The sequence below is a fragment of the Gymnoscopelus microlampas genome, assembly GCF_963454915.1.
Source record: "Gymnoscopelus microlampas genome assembly, chromosome: 15".
Taxonomy (NCBI): domain Eukaryota; kingdom Metazoa; phylum Chordata; class Actinopteri; order Myctophiformes; family Myctophidae; genus Gymnoscopelus; species Gymnoscopelus microlampas.
The window spans coordinates 15,540,410-15,559,201 of NC_139952.1; the positions used below are offsets into that span (position 1 = coordinate 15,540,410).

At 43.3% G+C, this 18,792-nt stretch overlaps 1 protein-coding gene across 1 annotated transcript; it reads right to left on the reverse strand.

Annotated features, from left to right (window-relative positions):
• Positions 1–1,432: 1,432 nt before the first annotated feature.
• LOC311061668 (uncharacterized protein) lies at positions 1,433–2,458 on the reverse strand (the record flags this gene model as incomplete). Its single annotated transcript, XM_084080358.1, has 1 exon — positions 1,433–2,458. The coding sequence occupies one exon, from the start codon at positions 2,456–2,458 to the stop codon at positions 1,433–1,435; it is 1,026 nt and encodes a 341-aa protein (XP_083936484.1).
• Between the last annotated feature and the right edge of the window lie 16,334 nt (positions 2,459–18,792).

Below are 18,792 nucleotides of genomic sequence, written 5' to 3' on the forward strand. Positions count from 1 at the left end.
CACATACTGTATATAGAGTTCACATAATTCTTCCTACTGTAGTAGTCAATCACAGACCTAAAAGTTAGTATACTGTTAGACTACGTGATGACATATGTGGCGTCAGTGTTGGGCACCACTGCACCAGGCACGTTTGACACTTGCATGGTGTATTTCTATGGTGCAGTTGAGGAAACTTAACATAACGAGACACGAGACAAATTGTGAACATTTTCAACATCGGCTGAAAAAAGAGCAATTAAAAGAAAGGAAGAGTTCAAGGCCTCGCTGAGAGGTTCCTTTGACAAATCTCACAAAAAAATGTCTTTTTATAAGCAGAGGATGATAGGAGCTATACCGGCAGCAAGCCTATGCTAGAATTGGCTAATGGGAGGGCCGGAGGGCTGGTTGGCAGGCTGACCACGTCATCACGCTCATGTCCCTATGACTCAGCCATAAACATAAAAGGAGTTGCCAATGCTGCCACGCCCAAATATGAAGTGTGTTGTCTAACCTCAATGTGTCGTCATGGCATCAGGCGCAAACAAATCAGTCAGCTCCAAATATGCAGCTCTAGAACAATACCATATATGGAGTTTGGGTTGATATTCGTGAAAGAATTTGGGCACAAAAGGGACACAGACAGACTGACAATGGGTACAAGTGGTATTGCATAACCGGGTGGGGCATGCATTCCCAATTTGCATCATTTCCATAATCGTTCCCAAGTAGATCGGTGTACGGGCACCGGTTTAGTTCCTTAAAAGAGTGGATGGAATGTTCTCACTAAAAAGTTGCTCTTAGAATTGTATCCTCATCACAGTTGCGTCTGGGGAGCACAATTTCTCAAAGTTAAAACTATTATTTACTATTTGTGGACTGGCAACCTCTCAATCTCAAAGTCATTATTTCTGTTTGCTGCAAGGAAAGCCAGGAGGAAAATGCTTACATTCATAATTCTGCTGCTCATAAGGTACAGTAGTATGTGGTACCTAACATCTGGATTCATGTAAAAAAGTGTGTGTGCAGTATTGTGGTACAGTATGACTGCTTTTTTGTTTATGTCAATCAGTTTGCTCTGTATGCAAACTATTTGTAGAATAATTCTATTGTCAAAAGTGCAGTGTAGTTTAGGCTACGTCACAAAATTGGAAGGCACATGATGAATGTGCCTTCCATTATAATTTATCATGCCTGTATAGTGCACCTAACAATTGTATTAGAATATGGGAATTTGGGAAAAGAATATACCAATTTCAAAAGGTCTGCAGCTTTGTGCAATGTGTTCCCTGCTATTATTGCACCTTATGTGTGATTGTTGGGGCTTACAGTCACAATGCACATGTTTGCAAAAAATGTTTTATTATATTACTATAATATATATAATATAATATATATCTGCAGTCTCTTCTGCTTTGCTGTACTGACTTTTAGAGGAGCCATGCAAGCACATTTAAAGTTCCATGTCCACCTCATCAGAGCTGTTGGCCACAGGAAGGTTGTACAGAGGGGAGTATGTGAGTCCAGACAATGAGTTTGTGGGGTTGGGGGAACTCTGAGGGGATGGAGAGGGACAGGGGGTCTGCCGGCATGCCGCCTGATGTTTACGCTTCCTCTGCTGCAGCGAGTCTTTCATCCTCCGGGACAAGGTTTCCTCTGGTGGCTTCCAAACAACCAACTCCATGCAGGAATGTCTCACAGACTGGGCCACTGTGTGGGGGAGGATGTCGCTGATCCCACGTTGTAGCCTCTCCTTCAAGGTGTCTGACATCACCAGCCTGGGAGCTGGCTCCACATCCAGGTCTTCATCCTCATCCTCCCGTGTTATTATATTCCCAATCTCCCGAAGTTTTCTCTGAGCTGCTTCTATCTCCATGCAGGAGCCCTCCGTCTCTGGACGGGTAAGAGGGGAGGAGGACTCAGGCAATGGAATGTCCTGAGGCCCTTGGCAAGTTTGTGGAAGTGCAGGGCTGGACAGTTGTGCAGACAGAGGACAGCTTCTTCCTGGAGGCCTGTCATCACAAATGCTAGAGCTAGAGTTCTCCAGAAGGCCGGATTCTGCCTCTACTATCAGTTTCCTTTTTTTGGCACCACATCCTTCATCATCAGATCTCCTCCTATGCTTTCTAAGGCATCGCCTCTCCCAGCTTGTGTCAGAAAGTGCTTCACTCTGCCGTTGGCTGGAGAGGCTTGATGGAACATGGTCAATCCTCATTTCAGGAGGGGTGGTGCGGGCCGAGAATGAATACATAGCCGCAATGGAGTTCTCCAGAAGGCCGGATTCTGCCTCTGTCATCAGTCTCCTTTTTTTGCCACTGCATCCTTCATCATCAGCTCTCTTCCTATGCTTTCTAAGACATCGCCTATCCCAGCTCGTGTTAGAAAGTGCTCCACTCTGCTGTTGGCTGGAGATACTTGGTGGACCATGGTCAATCCTCATTTCAGGAAGGCTGGTGAGGAGGGCCGAGAATGAATACATAGCCGGCAAACACTAGGTCTAGCTGCCCCTTAATGTTTGTGATGTTGACGATGTGTTTGGTCTATTGTTGACTTTCATTAGCTGGCATTTCCTGGCGTTTGCAACATGAACATCTACAGGCAATACAGATTTAAAACAGCTTACACATGCAGATACATCACTCATATAAGCTGCAAATGTTTTCCAAATGAACATGCTTTTGACAGTAAGCGACATTATCTCAGGTCAGAATAGTCCAGTCCTATGATGTCATTCATGCTATGACGTATGAATGACTCCAAATTTGGGCAAGTTTTCTGCCCGAACTGACTGCCTTTGACCTCTATTATGAAATTAAAGTTAAATATTTCAAAAAATAGAAAACATAAAAAATATGCAGAGGTACTTCCTTGGCCTACTGGCAGCGTGCACCAGAAATTTGGCCATGACATACAGACATTTCTAGAGAGAGAGAGAGAGAGAGAGAGAGAGCCTTCCAGTCAGCTCACGTGCACATCCTTCTCATTATTGTCTCATTGGTAGTCATGGCAACACTCATTTATGTGCGCTAATTGTTGGCTGAAAATATGATGACAATGAGTTGGCTCAAAAACGACACTGGTGACGATCTGCTCCCATTACAAAGTAGCGAATGAAGACAAAGGACCAGATGGTACGTGTCCCTTAAGTCTCTGATACAATGAGCAGAAGAGATGTTCACTGTGCGTTGTCCAAACCAATGTGTTACCCTGACAATGGGAACGCATGAAGGTCATACTTTGACACGCAAAAAAACAAATTGAACGATGCGTGGCATGACAAAGGTGATGTCAAAAAGGCAAAAATGTGTCACAGAGCAACTTCGCAGAAGGCATTACGTACTGGAAAAATGAAATAAAATGTCACATACTCTGATTGGCTGGAAAGACGAAGTAGACTCCCTTACAATGGACAGGCACAAGACTGCATCCACTTCCTTATTGTCTCCACCAGGCCGAAAGGCATGGCGAGAGTACAGTATGTTTTACCCCCTGTCTGTCCGTCCGTCCGTCCGTCCGTCCGTGTGTGTGTGTGTGTGTCCCTCATTCTGTCTGTGTACAGCTAATCTCCGGCACCGTTGGCCCGGTCGCTGCGAAACTGTGCACACACACTCCCTGGATGCCAATTCAGAACCTCTGCCCTACATTTTTCACATGGGCCTGTTATAGCGCCACCAGGAGGCCGATTTGTGCAAAGCCCATTTTTTTATATTACTCCTACAGATTTTACCCAAACATCACGCAAATCGGTACATAGTATCTCTATAGTCATGTGATCAAGACAGATCTGTCCGATATTTCATATTCCATCCTGATTGGCTAAGGTTGGCTTCCAAAGTTTGCAGGATTGTTCCATTTTGAACAAATTGTCTCAAATCATGAACGCAGCGTGTGATTTCCGTGAAAGTTTGCACGCACTAAGCAGAGGAATAAATGCCTTTTTCACATTGCCCTGTTATAGCGCCACAGCAGGTCTAATTTAGCAAAACACATTTTGGAACAAAATGGCTCAAATCATGAATGCACGCACATTCCCACGAGGCCGAGGAAGAAATTCACATTAGCCTATTATAGCGCCACCAAGAGGCCACAATAACCTACCTGACCTGGCGGAGACCTGTGCTCCGAGGAGCACTTTTTCTAGTTTCGCAGAAACTAGGAATGTTCAAAACTCGGAACGTCGTAAGACACGTCATTCGATACTTGGTCGTGTAAAGAATGAATTGACCTCAACTGTGTCCTTTTAAATGAGCTTTTAAACTAAGGCAGTGGTATGGAATTCAACCCGGTTAAATTTACTGTCTACTTTTTTCTCTACATAAAATTGAGCTCTGTTTTCCACAATAGGCAAAATTGGACAATCCTGTATGTAACCGTATAGCACTGGTTGTTCTATTGGAATTTTATGCTGCACCAGTCAATCAGTGATGTTGACACTGGCCCAGATTGGTCTTACCACATTCTGAGCTGCTTCAAATACCAACTCAAATCACATGTTCTACTGCAAATGAAACAGACAGACGTCTCATTATATGGATATTTGTATGTCCATGTTATTTGTATATATTTGTCTCCGCCAGGCCGAAAGGCATGGCGAGAGAGTATGTTTTACCCCTTGTCTGTCCGTCCGTCCGTCCGTCCGTCTGTCCGTCCGTCCGTCCGTCTGTGGACAGCTAATCTCCCGCACCGTTGGCTTGATCGCAGCGAAACTGTGCACACACACTCCCTGGATGCCATTTCAGAACCTCTGCCCCAATTTTTTCATATGGCCCTGTTATAGCGCCACCAGGAGGCCGTTTTTTGCAAAACACATTTTTTCACAGTACTCCTACACATTTTGTCCAAACATCACGCAAATCAGCACACAGTATCTCTATAGTCATTAAACGAAACGGGTCGTTCAGATTTTTCATGTTCCATCCTGATTGGCTAAAAATGGCTTCCAAAGTTTGCAGGAGTGCTCCGTTTTGAACAAATTGCCTCAAATTATGAACACAGCATGCAATTTCCGTGAAACTTAGCACGTACGTTCCCACTAGGTAGGCCAAGGTAGAAATTCCACTTGAGATTTGTCTAATCAGCCTAATGGTGGCGCTATAACAGCCCGATTCGTGTTTTTACCTATAACTGCACCAATCTGTGTAAAACTTTGTATGCGCACTCCCTAGAGGTAAAGGAAAAACCTTTGCCCTGCATTTTTCACATCTGCCGTTTATAGCGCCACCAGGAGGCCGACCTATGTAAAACATATTTCTTTACATTACTCCTTCCGATTTTATCCAAATTTCACGCACATCGGTACACATGATGTCTATAGTCATGTGATCAAGATGGATCTGCTTAATTTTTCATATTCCATCCCGATTGGCTAAGATTCACATCTAAAGTTTGCAGTAGTGGCTTGTATAGAACAAAATGCCGCACATCATGAATGCAGCGCCCGATTGCAGTCAAACTTTGCACGCACATTCACACTATGTTGAGGAACAAATGCTACCTTTTAACATTGGCCTGTTATAGCGCCACCAGCAGGTCTAATTTAGCAAAACATTTTTTTTGAACAAAATGCCTCAAATCATGAATGCAGTGTCCGATTGCCGTGCAAGACCTACAGTAAGAACAAACAAACAGAACCTTTTGACATTGGCCTATTGTAACGCCACCAGGAGGCCACTATAACCTACCTGACCTGGCGGAGACCTGTGCTCCGAGGAGCACTTTTTCTAGTTGCAAATGTATCCATCTGTAATTCAGAGTTAAATATACACCAAGGATTTTACTGTGTAAAATGTTCTCCACCTCTCTTTTCTCTCCTCTGTTTCTCTGGTCTTTTACTGTCCCCCCTCTCTCTCTCTCTCTCTCTCTCTCTCTCTCTCTCTCTCTCTCTCTCTCTCTCTCTCTCTCTCTCTCAGTATCTACTGCAGTGGTCTTTCACATCCCTGACTTCTTGTGCAAAGTAAAAATCTCAAGGCACACCTATATTTAAATCAGTGTAAAATAGCCTTCATAACACATTTTATCACTCTAGTCACTCTGTAAACATTTTTTTTTTACCTACTAAAGCAAAAATAGCAGCTAAAAGCTCACAACTCTCTAGCCTGGTAAACCCTCCCTCCGGAAATCTCATTTCCATTTGATTTCAGGAAGGAGTCTGGCATGAACGCCCATTCTGCAATATTGGGGAGTTTCCAGCGAAATCAGGACCTAACCGCGCCTATCAGCGTCGTCGCTCATCGTTCTGTGATTGACAGCTTACGTTGGCCAATCAGGTGGCGAGTTCGAGTGAGCCCGAATGAAGCCGAGTGCAGCCTGAGTGCCGCCGACAAAAGACGAACGGCAGCCATTGTTGTTGTCCGAGTGCCGTCACTTCTTAGTTTCGTTCTTAAAACGGTCTCAAACTTGTTTTTTGAGGCACGGAATTTACTATTAAGATATCGTTTGGATAGAATTTAGTTGTTTAACCTCATATATGTGGTCAATTAATCATGACAGAGCCTATTTAAAAATATAAATTCAGAGAACCGGGAGGGGCGGGCTGTGACACGCATGTATCCGCATAAGGCAACCTATTTTGGGCTGGGCCGTCTCAAAAGTCCCGCTGCGTCATATTAGTGACGGAGGTGGTAAAAATCCACTGCAATTGGCTGAAGGGGAAAAACGATCATTGGCTGAAGGGGTTGTCAGTCAACGGTATTACTCCCGCCCAACTCCAGCCCGCAGCCAATATTGCAGAATGAGCGATCATGCCAGACTCCTTCCTGAAATCAAATGGAAATGAGATTTCCGGAGGGAGGGTTTACCAGGCTAACAACTCTCTGCCTATAATGAAATGATCAAATTAGGGACCCAAGTTGAAAGTACTTAAAAATAAATAAAGCATTAGGGTATAGATATCTATATTGGGAAATGAGTGTGCACAAAGTATTGATATAGTAAATTAAAAGATTATTCATAACTTTCTTTTATATAGTTTATATTAATAATGTGTGTCTGTTACAAAAATGCCTTAGCATACTGTTTGGGAAGCACTGATCCCACGTTATCACATACATGTTTGTGCAACCCTAGTGACATCCTATAGCAAGGCAGCCAAAGCTTTATGTATTAAAACGTTGCAGATTTGCAATTAGAAATTATAATCCCTCCGGTTAGTTTTGTTTTGGAGGGAGATGATGAAAAAAGCTCTTACATGCGCACACACTCAACAATAATGCACACACACACACACACACACACACACACACACACACACACACACACACACACGCATGCATGCACACACACGCTGGTGTAGATGTAATCTTGCATGATATGAATTACAGTATGTGCCACACATGAACCCATGCATTCAAGCACACATATGGTCTCCAGCGTGCACACAAACACACTGTCGCATGAAGCAATAGGCTTGATGCATGGCTTTAGTGTAATAGCTGGCAGGAAACTCGTCAAAAATCATCAAGTTTCTGATTTTTTGTACGGTGTTAGGTATGGGCATAAGGTTTTCAAAAACCATCCCAAACGAGTTGGGCTCGCCCCCTAGTGGTTGGTTTGCAATAACTCCAATATTACCCCAAATAATATAATACCAAAATAAAATAATTTATAGAAAATATTTTTCAATGGATTCTGTTAATATTGGGCATGCTAAAAAGCATAGGCCTACTAAAAATCTAGGAAAATCTAACTTGTGGAAAGGCATAATTTTCAAGATGGCGTCCGCGATGGCTGCCGGGAGCTTAAAATGTATAGTTTTAGATTTTTGGCATGGTGTTAGGTATGGGCATAAGGTTTTCAAAAGCCATTGCAAACGAGTTGGGCTCACCTCCTTGTGGTCGGTTTGCAATAATTCCAATATTAGACAGGTCAGTGGTTGACACCTCAAATAATTGATAGAATATATATTTTTAGAAAACCCTAGGTTTTAGGGCTCAAGGAATGTGACTTAATCAGTAAAATTACCATCAGTTAATTATTTATTGCCAAATGATTTTTGGCATATTCCTTCCCACTTTGACAGATATTTTCTGTCAATTATTTCTTGTTTCAACCATATACTGACCTATGATATTGGAATTATTGCAAACCGACCACTAGGAGGTGAGCCCAACTCGTTTGCAATGGTTTTTGAAAACCTTATGCCCATACCTAACACCATGCTAAACATGTAAAACTAGTTACCAAGTGCAAAATGTGTATGATTTTTTACATATTCCCTCCCGGCAGCCATCGTGGACACTATCTTGAAAATTATGCCTTTCCACAAGTTAGATTTTCCTAGATTTTTAGTATGCTTTCTAGCATGCCCAATAGTAACAGAATCCATAGAGAAATTGTTTCTATCAATTATTTGGGGTTTCAACCATACCTATACCTATCTAATATTGGAGTTATTGCAAACAGACCACTAGGGGGCGAGCCCAACTCGTTTGTGATGTTTTTTTAAAACTTTATGCCCATAACTAACACCATACCAAAAATCAGAAACTAAATCTTTACGAGTTCCCTCACAGCTATAACAGAAAGCCATGCATCTAATGCTGACAGACCGATGCACAATTGCATTTGTGTTTGAAAATGATAAATGATAGATAGATTGTCTGTAGCAAACAATGTCAAGCCCATTTAATGCGTGTGTGTGCGTGTGCGTGTGCGTGTGCATGTGCGTGTGTGCGTGTGTGCGTGTGTGCGTGTGTGTGTGTTAGTCTCTTAGGATGATGTGACTTACTGTAATTCTCCTATCTATGTGGAACGGTGTGTCTGGGAAGTTCCTCCCATAGGAACCTATAATTCCCTTTACACACACACGCACGCGCACACGCGCACACACACACACACACGCACACACGCACACACGCACACACAGCACACACACATCCCTGTTCCAAGCTGTCATGTGTGAAGAGTCAGTCAGTGTCCCCGGGTTCCAGGGTGACAGATAGCAGAGGGACCAGACACTTCCTGTGTTCGCTGGGTCCGTCCTATCAGAGGCGAGGATCTCATCTGACACAGCCGGCTGAACGCCGCCCCATAATCACATCAGAGAGGGAGCACAGGCAGTGACAAATCACATTACAGCCACTGACTCACTCTGCTCCCATTCTCTGTCTCTGTCTGTGTGGCGCTCAATGAAGATTCATGCTTTGGCCAGTGGGCGAGAGAGAGAGAGTAATGTCATAGAGAAACGCAGTGTACTGTACAGTTTGTGCGCGTGTGTGTGCGTGTGTGGGCTGTGTGTAAAATGCTGACACAAGTCCTCCTGCTAGCTGGTGTGTCACTCGGTGAGCTGGATGGCCAGCTGGCTTCTTTCTCTTTGACTGCGTAGTGTGATGTCATTCACCCGTGGTTAACTCTTACTCATTCTATAGTACACCAATGTGTGTGTGTGTGTGTGCATGCGCGTGCGTGTGTGTGTGTGCGTGCGCGTGCGTAGAAAGAGAGAATTATTCTCATTTGAATATCCTATAGATGAGTATATGGTGCATCTTTGCGCACAGAGTATTAGTGCTGTTTGATGTATAGGGGGATGTAAAGCTGGATCAGGCTAGCCAGGTAGACATGGTTTAATATTTTAAACCCTCTGTAGTGTGAAACCAAATACAATAATCCCCCTGGTTAGAAATATGATGACAAATTCTCTCTCTCTATCTCTCTCTCTCTCTCTCTCACACACACACACACACACACACACACACACACACACACACACACACACACACACACACACACACACACACACACACACACACACACACACACACACACACACACACACACACACACACACACACGCGCACACGCACGCACGTGCGTACGCGCGCACACACACATACAACAAAGTAATTCATGCACACACGTGGTCTCTCACAGGCACACAAACAAGTCACATGAAGTAATAGGTGTGGAGGTGTGGTGCATTCATGGACATGTTGTTGTGCACAAGGCTCCTTTGAAATGTACTGAAGGAAGAGATTCTGTGTAGTTGACAGGCAATTATAATATAGTATAATAACATATTACCATATGGTTAAAAATATCCTGAACATAATGTGGCTGTTTGGTACATTTGAATTGTAAAAACAGAAATGCAGAAAATGTTATGCATAGATTACTTAATGCCTTGCAGGAAAGAAAATATCTTGATATTATGAAAAAAAAAATATTGAAGCACACTATCAAGACAAACAAGGTTAAAAATGTAAGAAACGGCTGTTGACAGAGGTACAATCCAGAGATGATTTAAGTGTCACAGGCAAGAAACAGGCTGGATCTCATCCAAGTGTAAATCACTGGCACATATAGATAGCCCTATTGGTCCAGTGTCTTTCGATTTCAATCATAATTACAGAGAATTGTCTTGTTATGAGGCCCTCGGATGAGAGGATGGCACCCTTCATGGAACAATGAGACAGTTGATGGAAAGAGCGCTTCCCTGCAATTTGCATAATTATGATGAAGACCAGTGTGGTACTTCACTGTAGACTGTGAGACCATGTGAAGCAGACATTTAGAAAATGGGACCGCTGCTTTTCTCGGTTCCCTGCGTTCAGCCTACAATTGTACCCTGCCATACACAGTAGTTGGTGGTAACACTTGATTTTGATTCATAACACATTAGGTGTTGTCTATCTATTTTGCCAATAGGTGGTGGCTTGTACCTTATAACAGGGGTCTTGAACGTTTTTCAGGCCAAGGACCCCTTATCTGAGAGAGATGAAGCCGGCACCCCCACTACGTACTGTATAAAATTGTGTTGCAGATTAAACTTTTTCATAGATGTCATACATAGCTTCATTGACTACCATCAGTGTTGTGTAAATTAATGTTTAACTTAGTACTTGATTTGCTCCTTTTCCCCCCTACACCAAACCTCTTTGCCAAAAACAGCCGATCTACAAGCTCACAACGCCTTGCAACACGAGGCGTTGTGAGCTTGTAGATATGCTATTTTCGGCTAACGTTTGCCTCACAATAGGGATGCTAGGGTTCAAGTGGTTAATGTAAAAAAAAGAATCCTATCACACAAAGATATATAGCGGACCCCCTATAGTAGCTCTGAGGACCCCCTAGGGGTCCCGGACCCCCTGTTGACGGACCCCTGCCTCATACCACAGGAAGCTCATATGAAATATCCTCTCCTTTCCTCTCCTCTCCTCTCCTCTCCTCTCCTCTGTTCCCCGCTGTGGCTCCTGCTGTCCATTAATACTCAACAACACCCACTTTTTTCTCCTCCTCTTCTTTCCTTTCCGGCCTCATCCTCTGCTTCTCCCTTTCCTCTCATGCTCTCTGTTTTACTCCTCTTGTCCTTTCTTTCTCCACACGGCTGACTGTCCTCATCCTATTGATCTATGTTGCCTGTAAAGCAGGTTATGTAGGTTACATAGCCATCCATACCACTCCCTGCCTAGGAATCCAATAGCAGGAACACACACTGCCACTGTGGCACACACGTATCAGCATGCAGTCAATGACATGGACTTGATGTGATCAATAGGGGACAGAACACACTTAAACACACTGACAAGCTTATGGATCATACATGCATGTCATAAATGATATGCTGAAACAAACACACACACACACACACACACACACACACACACACACACAAACACACACACACACACACACACACACACACACACACACACACACACACACAGACACAGACACACACACACACACACACACACACACACACACACACACACACACACACACACACACACACACACACACACACACACACACACACACACATACGTAAACTGTTGGGGATATTGCTTTGACTTACATTAAATCCATATCCTCTTAACATACAACTCACGGTATACTTGACATTACTGCCAACCATTTTGCAAAGCATATTGTGGATTATTAGATTTTCAAGGAAGCCACTGGTTTAGATTCGTTTTAGTACTTTAGGAAAATCAACTTGCAGAGACATGAAAATTGCTTGAGATAAGGTAATCCAATAAACTAATTTTGTCAAAGTTATGTTGTCGTTGCATTTTAATGCATTTTAAAGTATGGATTGATTTGGCTCTTGCCCAAAATAGTTTCTGAAGAAAAGTGAAATTCAAGAGTCCATAACACACAATGTTAAACATTGACATTGACTCAATTATCCAGGTAATTTTGATGATGTTTTGTAATGCCATTTAAGGACAAAATGGTTTGTTTAGTTCAATATATAGCCAAAGCTGTGAATAGACAATTACTGTAAATGTATTGACATTGGCATGGTCATTTAACCATAACCGATTTAATGATAACCCTTACTTAACTTTATGAAACTACAGCAAAATCAAAGTGGGTCCACAACTAGACATATGCAATACAATACATGCAAATGTAAAGTGGATACAAACATGTCCGGAATACTTGTAGATACGACCAGGGACTGCAAGCATAATTATGGTCAAACTCACACGTACACACACACACACACACACACACACACACACACACACACACACACACACACACACACACACACACACACACACACACACACACACACACACACACACACACACACACACACAGAATATTAACAGATTAATCAGCATTGTCCTTGCTGATTATAGATCCATATGAAGCCTCTTCCATCCAGTATGTCAGGAACTATATGGAGAGTTCCTGACAGGAGAAAGGAGACTTCTCCTGTCAGGAGAAGTCTCTAAGGAGAAAGACTGCGTTATGATATCTAGATACATGCTGCTTACTGTATAGTGATACAAATCACGGGCCTATTAGCGTGAGGCGGGATACTCAGGGAGATGGAGAAATAGATAAAAAGGAGATAGTGAGAGGAAGGGAGCTTTAAGGGTAGTCGGGTATTAAGATCTTGGCATCATGTGGTTTAATTTACTTTGATGTCCTAACACCACTGAGCCACAAAGATGAAGACTGTGTGTGTGTGTGTGTGTGTGTGTGTGTGTGTGTGTGTGTGTGTGTGTGTGTGTGTGTGTGTGTGTGTGTGTGTGTGTGTGTGTGTGTGTGTGTGTACTTGTATTACTACTCTTGTAAGGGCCAATTGTCCCTGCAAGTATCGTAGAATTAGAGAAATAGACATTGTGAGGACTATTTTCCGTGTCCACCGTTCAGCCTACCCCTGGCCAGATTCTAAATTAAGCCTCAAAATCTACTGATGAACAAAGGCGATTTTACATTCATAAAATCGCCATTCTAAAATGTCATTGTCATCACAACTATTAAAGTATTCAGTGCGTAGTAATACAAGTGAGAGAGAGAGAGAGAGAGAGAGAGAGAGAGAGAGAGAGAGAGAGAGAGAGAGAGAGAGAGAGAGAGAGAGAGAGAGAGAGAGAGAGAGAGAGAGAGAGAGAGAGAGAGAGAGAGAGAGAGAGAGAGAGAGAGAGAGAGAGAGAGAGAGAGAGAGAGAGAGAGAGAGAAACGAGAGGGGAAAAGTGTTGAGAAGAGAGTGGGAGAGAGGGAGGGAGACTGAATTTCTGAATGTGAGTCAGAGACTGAGACAGTGAGGACAGTCAGCGTGGGTAGAGAGCAGTTGTGTGCATGTACTGTGAGTGAAAGCACACTTGGTGTCATGCGTGTGCGCCTACCTGCCAACATCCCTCAGTTTGTGTGTTAGGCAAAAGCACTTGTATGTACAGTACAGTGAGAGCGTGTGTGTGTGTGTGTGTGTGTGTGTGTGTGTGTGTGTGTGTGTGTGTGTGTGTGTGTGTGTGTGTGTGTGTGTGTACGATCCGACACCTGCAAATTAAAAGAGCATGCATTGACAAAACGGATATTATTCAAATAGGATTTTCTTAAATATGTTCAATTACTGTGTTGTAGAGGTTTCTCTTAATGCGGTAAATTGTGGCAGGGTATTGTAATCACTGTAATGTACAGATTTTTTACTTCGAAATATTTCTGGTTTCTGATGGCTGTGCAGCCTGTTCACCGTGAGTCTGGTGGCTGAGAACACCTCAGCTCAGAGGGCACAGATGTCCCGGGGATACACATGTAGCACCTTGCCAACTGTGAAACTCCGGGAAATCGGAAGGCGTTGACTTTTCACCACTCCAGTGGGTTTGTGTCCAGTCTCCGACCAGGAATTGCATTGCACTTCCCACATCATGCACTTTACAATGAATCCTGTCTTTTTTCACAGAATGATCCTAAACTGAGCTTCTCGTTCTTTTAATTTTGCCTCAGCTGTTTCTGCTAGTTATCTAGTTTGGCAACAACTTGGGAATGAAATGATGCTATAGAATAGATCAAATATCCCAAAATATGCAAAATAACTGTTAAATCATTATGGGTAATCTTGAAACAAAAGGTGAGCTGGATAATCGGTTTACTGTGTGCATCCCTACTGTATTCGTTCCCATGTTGTTGTATCAGCATACAGAAGAAGATTGAAACTCTGCAATCTACGCATGCCATATCACACTGTTAAAGCTCTTCAAAAACAAATCAACTCTACACAACATTGTAATCTCTACACACAATCTTCAGATGCAACAATTGTTAATAAGATTACTTCTTACTGTTCATTGTCCTTATGGGGATGACTGAGGTTTATTTGGTCAGATTCTAGTCAGATTCTGACTTCATTGGATTTCTGAAGCAAATTTCTTCAAGATCTCGTCTCACCATATTAGCGGTTTCATTACTTGGCTTGGGGCTGAAAAGGAGGGAAATGTTCACCTGATGTGCATACTAACGTCGTTTTTCACTCACCCAAATTACACTTGTAGAGGTGACTTTTACACCCAACGTTTCTACAGTCAAAGATGTCATTGCATTTTCAACAAATTAATTATCAAACAGACACACACACACACACACACACACACACACACACACACACACACACACACACACACACACACACACACACACACACACACACACACACACACCATCTCTCCTCTCTCTCTCTCTCTCTCTCTCTCTCTCTCTGTCTTCCTCTCTCCTAAACTATATATCAAGTAGCTGCTGCATCCTGAGAAACTGAAAAGTGCTGAATTCTCTGTGCCCACGCTCCTGAATCGGATCCATATTCATACACTCCTACATATTTAATTTTCAACAGAGGGTAGAGAAAGTTCAGCCAAAGTTGGGAGGAACACTTCTTCATTCGCATGCCTCCGGAGAATCCTGGGGAGAGGGCGCCCCAATCGGATGCCATGAATATTCTGGCGTACATTAGCATGCGCTTAGCCGTTCATCCTCTGGCCCGCTCACCCCACGTCATGGCGTATTAATCTCTCAGACAATGCAGCATCCTCTCACCAGAACAAAATTTGTCATCATACTGTTTGCTCTTCTTCTCTATGTGTACTCTGCTCCCTCCGTGTAAGGGTAATCAATTATGCAAATAGTGCTGTTGTCGCAGCAAAATTGAACGCCGGCGACGCAGATGCATGGCGTTTGGGGGCGGGGGTGAGGAATGTTGACACAGCTTCTTATCTTGCAGCTGTAAATAAAGTGAAACTTGAAGTAGCTGCGTGCGCTCAGACGCGGTGGGTAATGTCAACACGAAACCTATAATGACTCTTCAGCTTCCCATTAGTGACTGACAGGCCAAAGCAGGAGGTCTAAACAGGCTTTTAGCTGAGGGAAAAATGCTATTGTACACCGCTTTTAAGGCTTCTAAGTACAGAGATTAGATGACTCATATGTCTGTAGATGGAGAGTCAGGGCAGTTCATATTAGAACTGTTTATGACCACGCCAAATCAGTCAACTGCATTTTTATTCTCGCTTTTCGGCAGAGCAGGTTCCAACTGCATCATTGGTTTCAGATAAATCTCCAGATTAGGGAGAAAGAAAGAAAACTGCCATCAAAAATCTGTTGATGGAAAAAAAAAATCTATGTAGGTAATCAAAGAAAAGAAAAGACTCTGACAGCCAGAGTTGTGAACAGCATTTTAAAGGCTTGTCTGTACCAAAGTATTGACTAGCCTATAATCTTCCTCTGGTAAATTCTTTTTTTTCTCTGGAAATGAAAAAAATAAAAAAAGAGATCTGGTACAGTAAGAATGAAGCAGTGTGAATACCTCACCACTGCAGATCAATCCATGGAGGTCTACTGGTACCAGATTGGTTTGTAAGTGGTGCTTTTTGGCCCAGGTTACAGGCTTCCTCCAGGCTTTGCATTCATATGCATTTGTTTTTTGAGAACCAATTTTAGAACCAATTTTTGTGCAATTCCCAGGCGTCATCATCCGACAGTAAACCCTAAACAAAGAGCGATTGACCCAGACACAGACCCCCTTTGCGCCCCCTGTCCCATAATCATAACTAGGCCAAAGGTTGTGCCACTGCAAGATATAGCATTGTGTGTGTGTGTGTGTGTGTGTGTGTATGTGTGTGTGTGTGTGTGTGTGTGTGTGTGTGTGTGTGTGTGTGTGTGTGTGTGTGTGTGTGTGTGTGTGTGTGTGTGTGTGTGTGTGTGTGTGTGTGTGTGTGTGTGTGTGTGTGTGTGTGGGTGGGTGGGTGGGTGGGTGGGTGGGTGCGTGCGTGTGAATATATATATATATATATATATATATAAGAACTATTCCTCCTTTTGATTGCTTTCAGTATAGAAAGACAGTGTGAGGGTTAGTTACTTTTGGACAAGAAAAGCACGACTCAGGCACACAGCTTGCAACTCTACAAACACAGATTTATTGTGCAGTAGTTAAGATGATGAGCAGAGCCTGAATAATTGGAGCGCGGCAGGCAGGGAGAGCTGCGCCGTGGGCTGGAAAGCTGGCTGGCTAGACACTGAGTGAGGCAGGCAGGCTGGCGGGACGCGGAGCAAGGCAGGCAGGCAGAGACAACAACTGGAGTTGAACCCGAGGCACAGGAAAACACAGAGTCAAACTAAGTTCAGGCAACACACAAGTACTGACAGAGAACTTGGACATGGCAATAGCGTTAGTACCACGTTGGCGGATTGAAGGATCTGGCAAAGACTGGACTGTAGAGCCGGCCGTATAGAACCGTCAGGAGCATGATGAGTGGATGTGTTTCACTCGCAGGTGCACAAATTGACTGGCAGCAGGAAGGGAACCGTATAGCGCCACACCCCCGACAGACACAGAGATTAGAGAAAGAGAGAAGAAATTGGAGGAACCAACCGTAAACACGGGAGGGGTAAACAGCAGAAACACCTGGTTTGAGCCGGACGAGGCACAACCGGACGAGGACACACAGATCTGTCAGGTGCTTCTTGCTCAATAACAATACTAGCAGTTGATCTGTATGGCTGTCAACTTCACATTTACAATTAATTCTTACTATTTTTGCAGTGTGTGTATGTGTGTATGTGCGCACGCGTGTGTGTGCGCGTGTGTAACTGGGTAGGCCTACATGTGTAGGTGTGTCTCAGAATGCATGCATTTAGACACACATGCACATACATGTGCCTGTGATAGGCAGTAGGACTGTAAATATGATTACCTCCATCACGTCACCATGACTACAGTGAACAGACAATCAAGTGTCTTAATTACATTAGCAGAGATGTAATGCATGTGCCGTACCGCATCTTGGCATGACTCTCATTTAATTGCCACACCATATGTCCTGCAGAAGCTCACTGCTTAATTATACAACATGCCACGCATGTTAGTGGACACACTGTAGTGTGTGTGCAGTGAGGCTGAACCGTGTGTCTTTGTAACAATGCCACTGTTGGATTGATGTCGTCGACACAACTGGGGTTGTCATACATGCAAATGCTCAAGTGTGTTGTACATAGCATGGCAATGTATCATTGCAAGTAACTTCACAGCTCTGTTTATCTGCAGTAAGTACTAATGCAGTTGTTCACCCCCCCCCATCATTTTGGGGGGTCCCCAGATGACAGTAAAGTGACAATTTACTTGTAATACCTAATACCCAAAGAAAAGAAAAGAAAAGAAAGACCATTGCTGCATCAAAAGTAATCAACAAACTATTCTATAACAACTCAAACATTGGCCAAATTGTCAAATAATATAATAAAGAGGCAAAAGGCCATTTATATCAATTCGGAGGTTAAAACATCCACACACTGCTTTTAAAGCTCCAAACTATTTCATTAAGGCGCAACCATACAGGTCTTCATCGGGCAAATCATTTGCCCGATGAAGACCTATATGGTCGAAACGTTGCACCATTAATACAATAGTTTGGGAGCTTTAAAACCAGTGTGCGGATGTTTTAACCTCCTATTTGATTCTTGCCTTGGTGTCCTGCGCCTGGCCTAAATACAGGTTCTAGATGTACACTACACACAATCTATTGATCATTACTTTCCGTCTGTTCACACAGGGTTTCAGACGGTGGCAAACTGCTGCAGGCCTTTGTATGTTTAGAAATTAGAGTAAAGGGAATACTATCCATCAGCCGTGTTATTATTATATATATAAGTAAAGTACAGGTAAAACAATCGATAATGTAATTATACTGTCAGCACTGCCACAGAGGTAACCATGTAGGACCTGGTCCACAGAATGCTAAAGAGGTCTGCTTTCACACACATGCCATTCATATACGGTATAAGTGAAGGGAAATGCTGTATACCTACGCTATACATCTATGTTTTGTATGCAACACATGATGAGAGATCATGTGTACACACACACACACACACACACACACACACACACACACACACACACACACACACACACACACACACACACACACACACACACACACACACACAGGGAGGGAGAACACCACCGCAAAGCAATTTATCTCTCATGATGAATTCTCATTGGTGTCTCCGGAGACATCCAGCCCATGCTGACAAATCAACACATTTTTCACTCTCGCCATACTCCCCGTGCCTCTCTCTCTCCTTTCACTC